The sequence below is a fragment of the Melanostigma gelatinosum genome, assembly GCF_949748355.1.
Source record: "Melanostigma gelatinosum genome assembly, chromosome: 4".
Lineage (NCBI taxonomy): Eukaryota > Metazoa > Chordata > Actinopteri > Perciformes > Zoarcidae > Melanostigma > Melanostigma gelatinosum.
In genome coordinates, this window is record NC_136637.1 from 15,884,523 (window position 1) to 15,899,725 (window position 15,203).

Genomic DNA, 15,203 nt, shown 5'->3' on the forward strand with positions numbered 1-15,203 from the left:
CACTCTCGTCAACAAGCAGCTGTTTTGAGCTGACACACCAATACAAATCCACTGAGCGCTGCCTGCTCGGCACCAAATAACGGACAGAAAGTGGAGCGGTCAGTGTCTAAAGCAGGATTCTCAAACTCGCCCGCAAAGGGCCGGTTGTAAATGTAACTACTCGTAACATATTGTTAAATAACTGTCTGCATTCACAGTTTAAAGTAGTCTTCAATGTGCTCACAATACATATCCATGTCAAATGTACAGTAACCAGTCAAAGAGCTGATTCTAACTGTTTAAGTGTCTCATAATTTTGACTTTCTATTTCATCATTTTGACTGTCAATCTCATAATTTTGACTTTCTATCTCAGAATTATGACTTTCTATCATAGTTATGACTTTCTATCTAATAACTTCGACTTTATATCTCATAATTTCGACTATGGGGATATTTTTATTATTATTAGTCTAACTTAAAAATTAAAAAATTAAAAGAAATAAAAAATGATTTTTTTTTTAAACTTTTTTTTTGCTGGCGGATTCGCGGGCCACATAAAATGATTAGGGCCGGGAGTTTGAGACCCCTGTCTTAAGACCGTTGAGAGTTGAGCCAAATTCTGACAAGTTGAACCCGACTGAGTCTTAAATGGCCTGCAAACATTCGATTAGTGTGAAATAAGCAACACAGCCTCATGTTGCACATTTGTTTACGTCCCAGGCGATTTGTCTTTTAGGTGACGTCCATATGTACAATACTGCTTTCAACAAGGATGGTGATTGACAGGTGGGACAAAACATGTGTCGAGGCCAAGGTGCTGTATGTTTACTGTATGTATGTGCTGTATAAAACAATAATACAGTATGGGTGGTGATAATGATATGCTAGCTGCTAGCAAAGAGAAGCAGGATCAATAATCTTTTCTTGTAGTAGAATATGATTATTAGCCTAGCTTACGTAGCTTTAGCATCTATATATACTGTATATATAGGCCTACTACTATAACGATTTAATGTGTATCACTTCCTGCCATTTCAAATGATGAAAAAAAAATGCTGCTGTTCAGAAATGTAACTCTGTGTTTCCAGATGCTGGTTCCAGCTGTGGTCTTCATCACTCTGGGGAAATGTAACTGTTGTTGGAATGAGAGCTTAATGGTAAGGGACTTATTAAACCATCACACTCAAAATCCACAGGAGGTATATGCTAAGCTAAGTCTGCATCAAACACTCCAGGAGTAATGACACTGATGCTCAGCTGATGCTTAGCAGCATCCTCATTTCCCATGCTGCTCTCTAAACATATAAAAATACTTATACATTTCTGTTTGCTGCACACAGATCAAAATCACATCTTTCACGAATTGTAACTCTTAGTGTCCCCATTTTACTGCCATTTTGTTGTTTCTTTCTCACCACTTGGAGAATAATACTGAACAGTTGTCATTAAGCCAGACAACACTGTGTCCTTATGAGGTGGAATGTTAATGCTAATCAACTATAATAATTCTACAAGGGTCCCATTGTTACTCAAATCTCAACAAAGTAAGCTTGGCTCACACCATTCAAGCCACATGCACAGCTGCTGTTATGTGTGTGTGTGTGTCTATAGCAGTCTCTGTATCTGATCTATTAAACACATAAATGAAACCGTTAACATTTATACAGACAGGCATTCACACATACAGTCACAAAGGCATGCCAACACGTTCATGTTCTTCTATATAATCACTTTGTGTGTCTGTGTTGCTCTCCAGATGTGCGGGTCAGTGTTGGCAGCTGTGGTCGGCCTGGTGGGGTCTGGTTACTGTTTCGTCATATCAGGACTTGCCTTGGTGCAGGGTCCCCAGTGCTTCACTCCTTATGGATGGACGTACCCATTTGCAGACCAGGGGGGCAGGTAGAGAGATGCTGTGTGTGTGCGTGGGTGTTGGGGCATGGGGGGTTTATAAACAGAGAAGAATGTGTGTATACATGTCCTTAACTTTATATTTCACTGGTAAACAGAATGAACTGACTACAAACAACTGTAAAAATGTACAGTTTTACCCGTTGCCTTTTGTGGTAAATGTGACTAGGTGCCCTAATCTGGAAAACAATGGACTTTGCCTCCACTTTTTTTGTTAATTTCGTAAATGAGGACACCTTGTCATGTGTCGACTTATGTCATCAATGTATACTTAGAGACAACTCTCCCCCTTAGTATTTCAGTATTTTAAGAATGTGGTGCAGCACTCACAATGAGTTGTAACCAATGCAAAAAATATATAAAATATAAATGTAGTAAATGCTGTCCGTGATTGATCTTTCTCTCTCTGTGTCCCAGGTATCTCTTACAACCAGAGACGTGGTCACGGTGTCTTCAGCCGGTTCACATCGTGGAGTGGAACGTGACTCTGCTGTGTGTGTTGCTGGGCCTGGCTGTGCTTGAGTTCATCATCTGTCTGTTACAGCTGGGAAATGGTTTAGTCAACGCCATCTGCCGGCCCTGTTGCTACAAGCAGGAGTATAGTCTGAACGCGTAGATCAACACACACGTGTATGTAGACTCACCTGCTGAGACACAAGTGCCTGTGCACCCATAAACAAATCACACACGCAATATGTATGCACAGATACAGGACGTTAATGGACACACATGGAAGCGGAAGTCTGCACACACTGCACCATGTGTGCGAGTACAATTCAACCTTACTTAGACACACCTACAGTATCATGGACTTCTGACGGCCACGTCAGTGTAATCACTATATTTTCAAGCTTTTGATTTGCCCTTTTAGAGTGGCAAAAATCACGAGGCAGTCATTGATTATGATTATGATGATGAGCTTTTCTGGTGCAGAAGTCTCAACATTTCAAAGGCAACAGGTTATTAGTACATAATAATGTAGATATGTGTGTGAGCGTGTGTCCTGAATACTCCATAGAAAATACAGTAAACTTAAATAATAAAGACAAAGTAGACAATGATAACGACAATAATATCAATAATATTATTTAGTATGTTGTCCTATCCTACATGGGATAGGTTTCACTGAAGTAAGTAGCAGTGTGTGAAACTTTCATTTGCTTTTTTAAAGAAGAAGATACAAAAACAACTGTTCTCAAACTTGAGTGACAACTGTTCACTTCATGAAATTTACATTCTTAATTTCAAGGTTGCTCACTTTCTTTGTTATCATTATTGGCGGTATACTTTCTGTACCTTCAGAAACCCAATAACTACATTAACGTTTTTATTGCTTAAACAGATGATATTACACTTCAAACCAATGATATTAAACTAGTGTACTTAAGATGGCAGCCACATATGAGATAAGCTCTTGTGTCATTGGTGTTGCAAGGAGAGAAGCACATTTCCATTATTTGGTTGTTTATCCGCATCTTGGCTGACATGATTATCTGGATGCACCAGGAAGTGGTTGTTGTTGTTCCAACATTTATACACTGTTGGATCACTTAAGGATTACGAGCAGATTTTTATGTTTGTACATTTGTTTTAATTTTCAGAGCATTTTGTTGTAAATTGTTTTCTTTACGTCTTTCAGAAGCTAGATCAGTGTAAACAGACATTTTATATATGTTTTAGTGACATATTTTTTATAATGTTTGTTTGTTTGTGCCGCCTTTAATAAAAAAATGTCTATTTCCATTTTAAGTATCCAGTGAGTCATTAAGTTGAGGCTGATCTTTGTCCACAAAAACAGGTTCTCTTTTCATAATTGGCATATATATATATATATATATCCTGTGTGTGTATATGTGTATGCATGCTTGACTCCCCTGCTGCACCTCCTCCAAACTGTTACTGGAAACAAAATGTTTCCATTAACTTATCTGGAGAAGGGGCCTTGCACAAATGCAATATTAGCTTACATTTAACAGTGTGTGTGTGTGTGTGTGTGTGTGTGTGTGTGTGTGTGTGTGTGTGTTTAAAGTGTCCTGGAGTTTCCAGAGTTGCCCGTTATTGATCGATGTCAGGACACAGACTGAGTAAATGTGGCCTCAGACCCTGCAGTCAAGTCCATCACAAGACATTTTTCAATTCTTTATCACACGGTGGCTGTGGGGAGAGTATTTTTTACTTTTTATGTCCATGTCACATTGTGAAAAAACTACTGCGCTTTAAACCTTAAAACAATGACAAACCAGTTTTGGTAGCAGAATTCATTGACCTTAATTGTCTTTAGGGGTAGATGAAAGTACTTCAAATTAGTTTTAATTCAATTACTTAGCTTGGTTAGACTGATTTTGTGGATTAGGACAAACGCAAATCGAAACAACGGAATCAGATTTTTCTGTATCATTTTCAACCTTGCAGTTAATATTGGACAGCAGTAGTGACTGGATCAAAAGTCTGTGTTTTCATCACTGGCAAAAATCTTGCTTAGTCATGTGTACATGACTAAGCAAGATTTTTGGCTGCATTTCCACAAGCACGGAAAATATAACTGACTGTGGTACAGATCTGGCTTTCTATATTCTGACAAATATGAGATATTCTGCATAATGTCTGATGTAAATGTAAGTTAAATCTGATCTCTTCGTGGTTGTGCCATCAAATGTGGACATTGCAAAGAATAGCATGTTCTGTTCTTATGCAAATGTAACCTTTTGATCAAAAAGTCTGTCAGGGAACGCCCTCCCTTATCTCTGTGATGGGTTGGCTCAAACCCTGTCTGTTGGTCAGTGACCCCTCTGCCCTGCTTGGCTGTTCCCACCAGTCAGCTTAGGTAGTATAAAGACACACAGAGGGTCTAAAGCCTCTCAGACAGACTGACTTACAGCTGTCAGGTGTCTGCACTGCTTGTCTTCATCATTATCATCCTCTGGATCGCTCAACAGAATTAAAGAGTCATCGTCCTCCTTGGGCAGGTTATCAGTGGTAGTGCCAGCGCTATATCTTCAAAATGCAGCGACTGGGGTTAAGGGGAGTGTTGTTGCTGTGTTGTGCAGCAGTATGTGCGTCTGGGATGAGGAGAGAGTACTTCCTCAAGATAGAGGAAGTGTCTTGGAACTATGCCCCAAGTGGGATGAACATCATTCAAAACCGCACACTGCAAGAGGATGAGTGAGTACAAACTTAGTACATTGTCTTGATTACGTTGGAAAGATTATGTTGTCTTTCCAATAGCCACTTCACCCCCATACCATGATCTCAATTAAGATGCATGGATGTTTGAGCATTGTCATTTTTTGACCCACACTGCTCAACAATTTAACCTTCAATGTCAAGTATTGCAATATTATTACGACAATCTTCACTGTTGTGTGAAAACCTTGTATCTCGAAAGAAGGCAACTTTTAAAGACATGACAAATAGCCTTACTTTAACACTTATTCCATCTCTTCATCAAAGAAAAATTCAGTGTCACCACGTGTAGTGCAGAGTTTCCTTTGGAGAGTGATTCTTTATATTTGATGTGCTTTCTGTGCAAAATGCATTTTACATGTTTACTTTTACCCATTTAACCAATTACTTATGTTTCATGTGAACTATTTATTTTGTAATTTTTAACCTCTCTGCTCAGCATGCTTTAAAAAAAAAGAAGAAGAAGAAGAAGAAACCGCAGTAATGAATTGTGTTCCACAATTAATACATTTATCGAAATAATCTAAATAATAAGACCGTTTGTGGTTAAAATCATGTCCGATCATGAGCAGTGTTTGTGGGTAAAAAAGGTATATTGTACATGCTCACTCACTGTCATACTGTCACGACTTACTGGGAAACTTGATTAGATCAGAGCCATCGTTAATGTTATGAGTTACACCTCTGCTTTCCCTAAAATCACAAATCAAAATGTCTGATGTGAAAAGGCCCTAAAATTTTTAGCCAATCACAGGTTTTTGTAATATTTTAACTGCAACCCATAATAATCCTCGTTCTCTGTCTCTGTAGAGAAGCCTCCGTCTTTTTAAAGAAAGGCCCCCAGCGCATTGGCTCCGTCTACAAGAAGGCTGTGTATAAGCAGTACAGCGACGCCACCTACAGGACAGAGGTGGTGAAGGCGGAGTGGCTGGGCTACCTGGGACCCCTGTTGATGGCCGAGGAGGGAGACACAGTGACCGTCCACCTGAATAACACGGCAAACAGACCTTACAGCATCCACTCACATGGACTGAACTACAGCAAGGGCAATGAGGGTGAGGCATTAATGAATCGATGGGCAGCCTTAACAGGCTGATATATGTGTGACTCTGTGTGCTTGTATCTTCAGGAGCCCTTTACCCAGACGGTACTGGTCCAGAGCTGAAGCGTGATGACTCAGTGGCTCCTGGTACAACAGTGACATATGAGTGGAACCTCCCAGAGAGCCACAGCCCAACATTAGAGGACAGCAACTGCCTGACCAGATTCTACCACTCCCACGTTAACCCACCAAAAGACATCAACTCAGGACTGATGGGACCCCTCATTGTCTGTAAGAGAGGTACTGGAACCTTTTTTAACTTATCTGGTGACGGAACTTAAGTACATTTATTTAACTGATGTAATATTTTCAGGTACTTCTGCTTTAGTTTTAATTTTCTGCTTCTATATCGGCTACTTCCACTCCATTCCATTTCAGAGGGAAATGTTGTACTTTCTGTACTTTCTGTGGTTTATTCTGAAGGGGAAACCTACTTTAAGGCCCAAACAACGTTTCCCTCATTTAACTTCTTACTATCAACTTATCAATTTTTGAGCCAATCGTTTCACCACAAATTAAACTATCAAAAATATTGCTGGATTCTTGTCAAATCTGTGAGATCAGCTGTGGCAATACCAAAAAGCAGCATCCAAAATAGTAAGAAGTTAATTGAGAAAATAGTTGTGTAGGGGCACTACTTACTGTAGGTTTCCCCTTCAGTACATTAATGCATGTTATCCTAAAATGTCCTCTCTCCACTCCTCTGTAGGAACCCTGGACCTGCATGGAGACAGCTCAGGAGACTATCTTTACGCTCTGCTCTTCATGGTGTCAGATGAGAACTTCAGCTGGTACCTGGACGACAACATCAGGACGCACATTACAAATCCTGCCAGTGGCCTGAAGGAGGATGAAGATTTCATTGAGAGCAACAAAATGCACGGTGAGTGGTAGTATCCAGGTACACATACGCATACTCATATGCATACACATACAAATACCTTTAACTCTGATTTAATTGCAGGTATAAATGGTTTTCTGTATGGTAACCTGCCTGGACTGAGCATGTGCCAAGGCAAGAAGATCCACTGGCATATGATTGGCTTAGGCAATGAGGTAAATATTGTATTTTTAATATCATCATCATCATCATCATTATTATTACTGTTGTTAATAGTTGTATTATTATTGTATAGTATTATTGTACTATTACTATTATTAATGGTATTGTTATTATTATTATTATTATTATTACTCCCACGAATCAGAATATTGTTCTAGTTGCATGTGTCATATTTAAAAAAAAAGTCTTAATTGAGGCACATAACCAACCAAAGTTCAAAATATGCAACTAGCCCTTTAATCCTTTAATTTTTCATTTTCATATTTTCCACGAAGATCATGCGATCGGTCGCGTGTGTGTGCGCATGTGTGTACACCCTTAAGTGAGTGAGTGAGTGAGTGAGAGAGTGAGTGTGTGAGTGAGTGTGTGAGAGAGTGAGTGTGTGAGTGAGTGAGTGTGTGAGTGAGTGTGTGAGTGAGTGAGTGAGTGAGTGTGTGTGTGTGAGTGAGTGAGTGAGTGAGTGAGTGTGTGAGTGAGTGAGTGAGTGAGTGTGTGAGTGAGTGAGTGAGTGAGTGTGTGAGTGAGTGAGTGAGTGAGTGAGTGTGTGAGTGAGTGAGTGAGTGAGTGAGTGTGTGAGTGAGTGAGTGAGTCTGTGAGTGAGTGTGTGAGTGAGTGAGTGAGTGAGTGAGTGAGTGTGTGAGTGAGTGAGTGAGTGAGTGTGTGAGTGAGTGTGTGAGTGAGTGAGTGAGTCTGTGAGTGTGTGAGTGAGTGAGTGAGTGTGTGAGTGAGTGAGTCTGTGAGTCTGTGAGTGAGTGAGTGAGTGAGTCTGTGAGTGAGTGAGTGAGTGAGTCTGTGAGTGAGTGAGTGTGTGAGTGAGTGAGTGAGTCTGTGAGTGAGTGAGTGAGTGTGTGAGTGAGTGAGTGAGTGTGCGCCTCTGTGTCTCCCCTCGGCTAATCTTGCATTCTGCTGCAGCAAACATAATGATATTTTTGGGTGCCCATGGCTGCATGCTCAAGAGCCTCTCGTGGTTGTGATGACTCACACTGTCTACAAACAACTTTCACAACTATTTTATACGGCCATTGGCTGCCTGCTGGCTCGTCACTCACTGCTCTCAACCATTTTGGGGTGTTTTCATTCAATCACACAATACAGCAGTGGTCGTAGCAGACCCGTCTTGCCGAGATCTGCTTTCTACTGAGTGAACCTTTTGTAGTTATTGTCTGATTTGTCTTTTTGAGCACATTTAGAAGAAGCTCAAGCTTTGTCTGACTGGGCCTATATTGACAATATGTTAACGTATACTAACAATACCAAGTACCTGTAATAGGACTCACATTTATTGTCTGAGTGCATGCAGTTCTAGTTCTCATTTTGTTGGTGAAAGTCTGAACAGTAACCGTCCCCAGCCAGTGTGAGGAGCACACTGCTGAGGATTAATACCCGCAAGGCTGCGGGACCTGACAACATTCCTGGTCGTGTGCTGAGGGACTGCGCAGAGGAGCTCACGGATGTCCTCACCGACATCTTTAACACCTCCCTGAGCCAGGCTGTTGTTCCCACGTGCTTCAAGGAAACCACCATCATTCCTGTGCCGAAGAAGTCATCTCCAGCCTGCTTCAACGACTACCGCCCCGTCGCATTGACTTCTACCATCATGAAGTGTTTCGAAAGGCTGGTCATGAAGCAGATCAAATCCACCCTTCCTCCCTCCCTGGACCCGTTTCAGTTTGCTTACCGAACTAAACGGTCCACAGAGGATGCAATCTCCTCCGCTCTACACCCAGCCCTCACACACCTGGACACTAAGAACTCCTACGTCAGAATGCTGTTCATAGATTTCAGCTCAGCATTCAATACAATCATCCCCCAGCAGCTTGTGTGTAAGCTTACAGACCTGGGCCTCAGCCCCTCTCTCTGCAACTGGTTGTTGGACTTCCTCACAGAGAGACCACAAGCTGTTCGGGTCAACAACAACACTTCGAACACACTAACACTGAGTACGGGGGCCCCCCAAGGTTGTGTGCTCAGCCCCCTTCTCTTCACCCTGCTGACCCATGACTGTAAACCCAACTACAGCTCCAACCACATCGTGAAGTTCGCTGACGACACTACCGTGGTAGGTCTCATCAGCCACAACGATGAGACTAACTACAGGAAGGAAGTGAACCAGCTGGTCCGTTGGTGCCAAAACAACAATCTCTTCCTCAATGTGGGGAAAACAAAGGAGATTGTTGTTGACTTCAGGAGAACCCACTCCCAACCCCCCCTCCCTCTGACCATCAATGGTGCTGCTGTGGAACAGGTGAGCAGCACCAAATTCCTGGGTGTGACAATCACAGATGACCTCACCTGGAACAGCAACACCACTGCACTGGCAAAGAAGGCCCAGCAACGCCTGTACTTCATCAGGAAGCTCAAGCGAGCAGGAGCCCCCCCCCCCATCATGCTCTCATTCTACCGAGGCGCCACTGAGAGCATCCTCAGCAGCTGCATCACGCTGTGGTTCGGAAGCTGCACCGCCTCCAACCGCAAGAGCCTGCAGCGCATTGTGAACTCTGCCCAGAGGATCATCGGAGTCTCACTCCCTACACTACAGGACATTTACAACACCCGCCTCACCCGCAAAGCACTCGGCATTGCGGGTGACCCCACCCACCCCTCCAACAGCCTCTTCAGCCTCCTGCCTTCAGGGAGAAGGTTCCGCAGTCTCCGTTCGAGCTCTACCCGGCTGAGGAACAGCTTCTTCCACCAGGCGGTCAGGATGCTGAACTCTCTCCCTCCCTCTCTCCTCTCGCTCCCCCTCTCTCCCCCCCTGCCATCTCTCCCCTGACCTCTCTACCCTCCCCCTCACCCACCTTTCCCCACTGCCTCAAATGGAACATACCAGGACATCTACTCCCCCTCACACCCCTTCCCTCATCCAGCACCAGTCACTTTTTATCAGCACCAGTCACTTTTTATTCTCTGCTGCTACTTGTAAATCCTTTATCTAGGCCCTTATGTTCTTAACTTTATTCTATTTTATTCTATTATATGTTATATGTTCATGTCTATATTACACTGTGGGACTGCGAGAAACGGCATTTCGAATTTTCTGTATGCATAACACATGTGGAAACTTTGGCAATAAAGTGAACTTTGAACTTTGAACTTTGAACTTGTCACATTTACAATTGCATCTGGCCTCTGTTGACAGTTTGTTGAAAAAACTAAATTTGTGAACATGTGTTACTTTTTTGCAGGGCTGCTAAACTGGACTCACAATAGCCCACATCATGTCTTGGTGTTAGCAGCAAGCACCTGGTCTTAACCCAGTTTAAATGTATTTTATCTGCAACAGGTGGACATGCATTCAGTTCATTTCCATGGCCAGATCCTGACCACTCAGAACCACCACACAGACATAATCAGTCTTTTCCCCGGCTCCAGCACTACAGCTGAAATGGTAGCTGACAACCCTGGACACTGGCTGCTGACGTGCACTGTCAATGACCATTTGATGGGTGAGCCGACTTCCTTAATTCTTAATTTGATTCAAGCAAGTCCTTTTGTCACCCAGTTGGATAATGAACAAATTTGTTTAGTATTTCTTTGTGAGTTTTTGTTTTGTGGTTTTGTCCAGCTGGAATGCAGGCTCTGTTTGAGATCAAGAAGTGTTTCCCCATCGTCCACAAGGCCCGGCCACACGGTGAGCTCAGACCGTTCTTCATTGCTGCTGAAGAGGAAGTCTGGGACTACGCTCCTACGCCGCCTACTGATGGGTTGGTTACTGCACACACACACGCACGCACGCACGCACGCACACACACACACACACACACACACACACACACACCTACACACACACACACACACACACACACACACACACACACACACACACACACACACACACACACACACACACTCTCACAGAAATTGTCCAGGCTAATCTTCATGATTCTGTAAGAGACCTGCTAATAATTTGTATTGTGTGTTTGTGTGTGTGTGTGTTTGTGTAGTGAAGCAGATATGTTTGTAACTAGAAGTCAAAACCGTATTGGAAGCCGCTATAAGAAGGTTCGCTATGTGGAATACACGGACATTACCTTCACAACAAAGATGCTACGCAGCCCAGCGGAGCTACACCTTGGAATTCTGGGTAATCCAGGCTGGGCAGGGGTTGGTTGCACTTTTTTTTCCAGAGTCAGCGATGCTCTGGAGGCACAAATAAACTCAAATTAGTACAGCCAAACATGCTTATTACTCAATGAAAAATGCTATATATCGATAGTATGGTATGTAACGAAATATATTATATGTCTTGCTCCCCTTTCTGGTTAAAACTTTCCATACAACATTGGACTGTTTCATCATTGACTAATCTGCAGATTACTTTTTCATTTTTTATTCATCACAACTTCCCAAACATTTTCAAATTGCTTGTTTAGTCCAACCAACTGTCCCAAACAACCAAAGATATTTGGGTTACAACTAAAAACAGCTTTAAAAAAAAATTCTTCTGACCTTCTATAGCTTTGTTATTGTTGAAGGAGGTCTTTGTTCATATTTTGGACAGACTTCGTCAGATCACTTCAACAACAGTTTGCCAGTTCCAACACTAATGTTTGAAATATGTCGGCAGGATTTTGTTAACATGATGAGATATCTCCCAACATAGTGTCATCTAATGGTCCTTTGTCCTAAATGTGTGCTTGTGTGTCCATTTGTGTCCATCCATGTCTCCAGGTCCTGTGCTGCGAGCTGAAGAGAAGGACACTATCAAGGTGGTGTTTAAGAACAAAGCCAGCCGGCCTTACAGTATACAGCCTCATGGTGTTCAGTACAGTATAGAACAGGATGGGACGCTCTATCACAATGAACTGGAAGGTTAATACAAGCACATGCACTCACACTGTTATCAATGTACTAGATTATACTTTAGACACTTTCTTATCTTGTTTTATGTCTCCGTCTTTCCTGCCCTACACTTCTTCTCCTCCTCAGAGTCCCATACAGCAAAGAAACTGCGGGAGTTGAAGAGGGAACCAAGTGAGCTAAAAGCTGGAATATTACAGTGCCAGTCTAAGTTAGCATGCATTAACATCATTATAATATTCCTCTTTCTTTTAATACATTTAGGAGTGGTGACCCCTCCCCCAGCTGCTCTAGTCAGACCTGGAACGTTGCACAGCTATGAATGGACGGTGCCATTGGGTGCTGGTCCAGTCCAAGGGGAGGCTGACTGTCTGACCTATCTGTACTACTCTGGAGTGGACCCTGTTAAAGACACCCACTCTGGACTGGTTGGACCGCTCCTTATCTGTCGTCCTGGATCACTGAAAAAAGGAATACAAGTAAGAAGAGGGCATCACTAAACTTATGTTTGATCAGGTCACATCCCATTAAATCTGGTGTTTCCAGTTATGATTTGGGGGATATTTGCAGTATATGTGGACCTAAATCTGATACATATCTGGCTTGTGGCAAGAAGGCTGGAGAACAGCTTCAATAGAGGTCTGCCATAGAGGGACACAGAAAACTGAAATGACTGAAATGTATTGATGAAATCACAATTAGACACCTTTCCTCCTGATCCTTTTCTCTTCTCCTCATGTAGAAAAACTATAAAAAAGAGTTCCACCTCATGGCCACTGTGTTTGACGAGAACCTGAGCTGGTATCTGGATGAGAACATTATGTCCCTAACCCCTGCTCCCATAGAGCCTCCTTTTAACAAGGAGGACGATGGCTTTATCGAAAGCAACAAGATGCACGGTGTGTAGGCGACGCACACTCACACACTGATCACTGGCAGCTCAGCTCAGCTTAGCTTTTTCCCTTCATGATTTTATCATTTTTGAGCTAATCACTGTATGTTTTGTTTCTGTGTCTTTCTCTTTTAGCAATCAATGGCTTTGTGTATAGGAACCTCCCAGGCCTGACCATGTGTAAGGGGGATACGGTAACATGGCACGTGTCAGGACTGGGTTCAGAGACGGACATCATCAGCCTTTACTTCCAGGGAAACCGCTTCATCTACCGCCAGAACAGACGAGACACCATCAGCGTCTTCCCTCACATCTCACACACTGTCACTATGGAGCCAGACAGCATGGGTATACATCTCTCTGTCTCTCTCTGTCTCTCTCTCTCTCTCGCTCTCTGTCTCTCTCTCTCTCTCTGTCTCTCTCTCTCTCGCTCTCTGTCTCTCTCTCTCTCTCTCTGTCTCTCTCTCTCTCGCTCTCTGTCTCTCTCTCTCTCTCTGTCTCTCTCTCTCTCGCTCTCTGTCTCTCTCTCTCTCTCTCTCTGTCTCTCTCTCTCTCGCTCTCTGTCTCTCTCTCACGCACACATGATTGTACTTCTTACTTGTGAGAACCTTCAGTGACATTGTTACAACTTTGTTTTGATCTCACAATTCAAACAGAATGAGAATATAACGTGTGTGTGTGTGTGTGTGTGTGTGTGTGTGTGTGAGAGACCGAATGATTTCAAACATTGGGTGTCTGGGATAATTATTGAGCCGAACGTGTACATTGTGTATTTCTGTACATATGATGATTGTGTTTGTTTCAGGTCAGTTTGAAGTGGTGTCAGCCACAGTGAACCATTACCGTGGTGGGATGAGAGCCAACTACACGGTAGCGAAGTGCAGCATATTTCAGCGTCAGGGTGAGACTATGTTGCGCTCAAAAACCTACTACATCGCTGCCATGGAGATGGACTGGGACTACTCTCCAAACCGTACCTGGGAGGCTGAGATGTTCCGCGGTCATGAGAAGTACAGTACCACCTGCACACACCAATTTTCTTTTTTCCCCTAAGATGTCAAAGTCATGACCCGACCTACTCTGCCTGTGTATGAGGAGATAGCTTGGTTGGGGTTAGGGTAATATCAGGGTAAGCCAATCAGAGGCAGAGTAGGGCGGGTCATGCCTTCGCCATCGTCGGAAAAAAATATCGTCCCCTGCACATGTACAGCATGAAAACAGTTGCTTACAAATATCTGGACTTCTGCGGACAGTTGGCGGCAAAATTGGCCTCCAAAGATTGATGACAGCGGAAACCATGCACTACCTTAACATGCATGCAGTTTATTTTATTATACAAACATTGTATAAAACTTGAAGGATAAGATAAATGTTGATTCCCTGAATATTTCTTACTGTCCACAAATGTCAGAAAAAGACCAAAACCAGCAATGCAATTGATCTGACTAAGAGGTATTGCCTTTTAAGCTTGATGCATCTTAGACCTCAAGTTTTGCCCCAAAACTATTAAAAAACCCATCAATGAGCCATATTGTTGCTGTTGGTGAGATGTTACTTCAGTACAAACACACATTATTTTTGAGTCAATCCCACACACCGGCATGCAGCTGAGCACCAGACATGGAGTAATCCGTATAAAAATGGTGCCCAACAAGTTCTCTGTGTACTCCTGTTTGAGTAAAGTTTTCTTAAAATTCCCAGCTGTTTTAGAAAATGGAGCCTTTTGAAAATGAGATTATTTATTGGAGACGTGTTTATTAAAGGTCTTGCGAAGGAACCAGAGGGGCTGAGAGATGGACTAACACATTGTTGGTTTTGGTGTTTTCATGGGATTTTTTAACAATAAGAAAAATGTACAGTAGAATACCACCAGTCTTATCCTTTAAATCTAACTTTGCACTTTTATAAAACTTCTCTCCTTACTATTTCATTTAACTCTGCTCAGTTATTTATGTCAAGATGAAATAATATTGTACCTAATGTTTTTTGTTGTCTTTAGTGTTTTGTATCTTTTGATAACCAAACAGCAAAACACAGATTCATGCACAAAGACATTTACATGCAAATGGAAGTGAATGCTTAAACACATCCGCATGAGGTGATTGTACCATAAACACACACAACATTTAATCCTCTGCAAAATAAGCCCGTCTCTCTCCCTCCGCAGCCCTGCTTCTGTCTTCCTGGACCAGCAGGGTGGGTTTATCGGCTCCCGTTACAAGAAGGTGGTCTACCGCCAGTTCACCAATAACAAATTCACCAAGCAAGTGGAAA

General features: G+C 42.6%; 2 protein-coding genes across 2 annotated transcripts in view; both read left to right on the top strand.

The window, feature by feature from the left end:
* Positions 1-753: 753 nt before the first annotated feature.
* LOC306776077 (transmembrane 4 L6 family member 1-like) lies at positions 754-3,632 on the top strand (the record flags this gene model as incomplete). Its single annotated transcript, XM_079266662.1, has 4 exons — positions 754-795; positions 1,070-1,138; positions 1,738-1,880; positions 2,307-3,632. The coding sequence occupies 4 exons, from the start codon at positions 754-756 to the stop codon at positions 2,503-2,505; spliced, it is 453 nt and encodes a 150-aa protein (XP_079122788.1). The 3' UTR covers positions 2,506-3,632.
* A 1,258-nt stretch (positions 3,633-4,890) lies between these two features.
* Positions 4,891-15,203, top strand: part of LOC306776078 (ceruloplasmin-like) — a gene marked incomplete at both ends in the record, with an annotated part of 13,146 nt that continues 2,833 nt past the window's right edge. Inside the window, 15 exons of the mRNA XM_079266663.1 lie at positions 4,891-5,051; positions 5,883-6,127; positions 6,202-6,414; positions 6,884-7,057; positions 7,139-7,230; positions 10,521-10,683; positions 10,803-10,941; positions 11,182-11,321; positions 11,909-12,049; positions 12,167-12,211; positions 12,302-12,516; positions 12,780-12,936; positions 13,065-13,277; positions 13,735-13,939; positions 15,097-15,203. The exon at positions 15,097-15,203 is cut by the window's right edge and continues 33 nt beyond it. Coding sequence (XP_079122789.1) covers positions 4,891-5,051; positions 5,883-6,127; positions 6,202-6,414; positions 6,884-7,057; positions 7,139-7,230; positions 10,521-10,683; positions 10,803-10,941; positions 11,182-11,321; positions 11,909-12,049; positions 12,167-12,211; positions 12,302-12,516; positions 12,780-12,936; positions 13,065-13,277; positions 13,735-13,939; positions 15,097-15,203 — 2,410 coding nt within the window. The remainder of the gene's footprint in view (positions 5,052-5,882; positions 6,128-6,201; positions 6,415-6,883; positions 7,058-7,138; positions 7,231-10,520; positions 10,684-10,802; positions 10,942-11,181; positions 11,322-11,908; positions 12,050-12,166; positions 12,212-12,301; positions 12,517-12,779; positions 12,937-13,064; positions 13,278-13,734; positions 13,940-15,096) is intronic.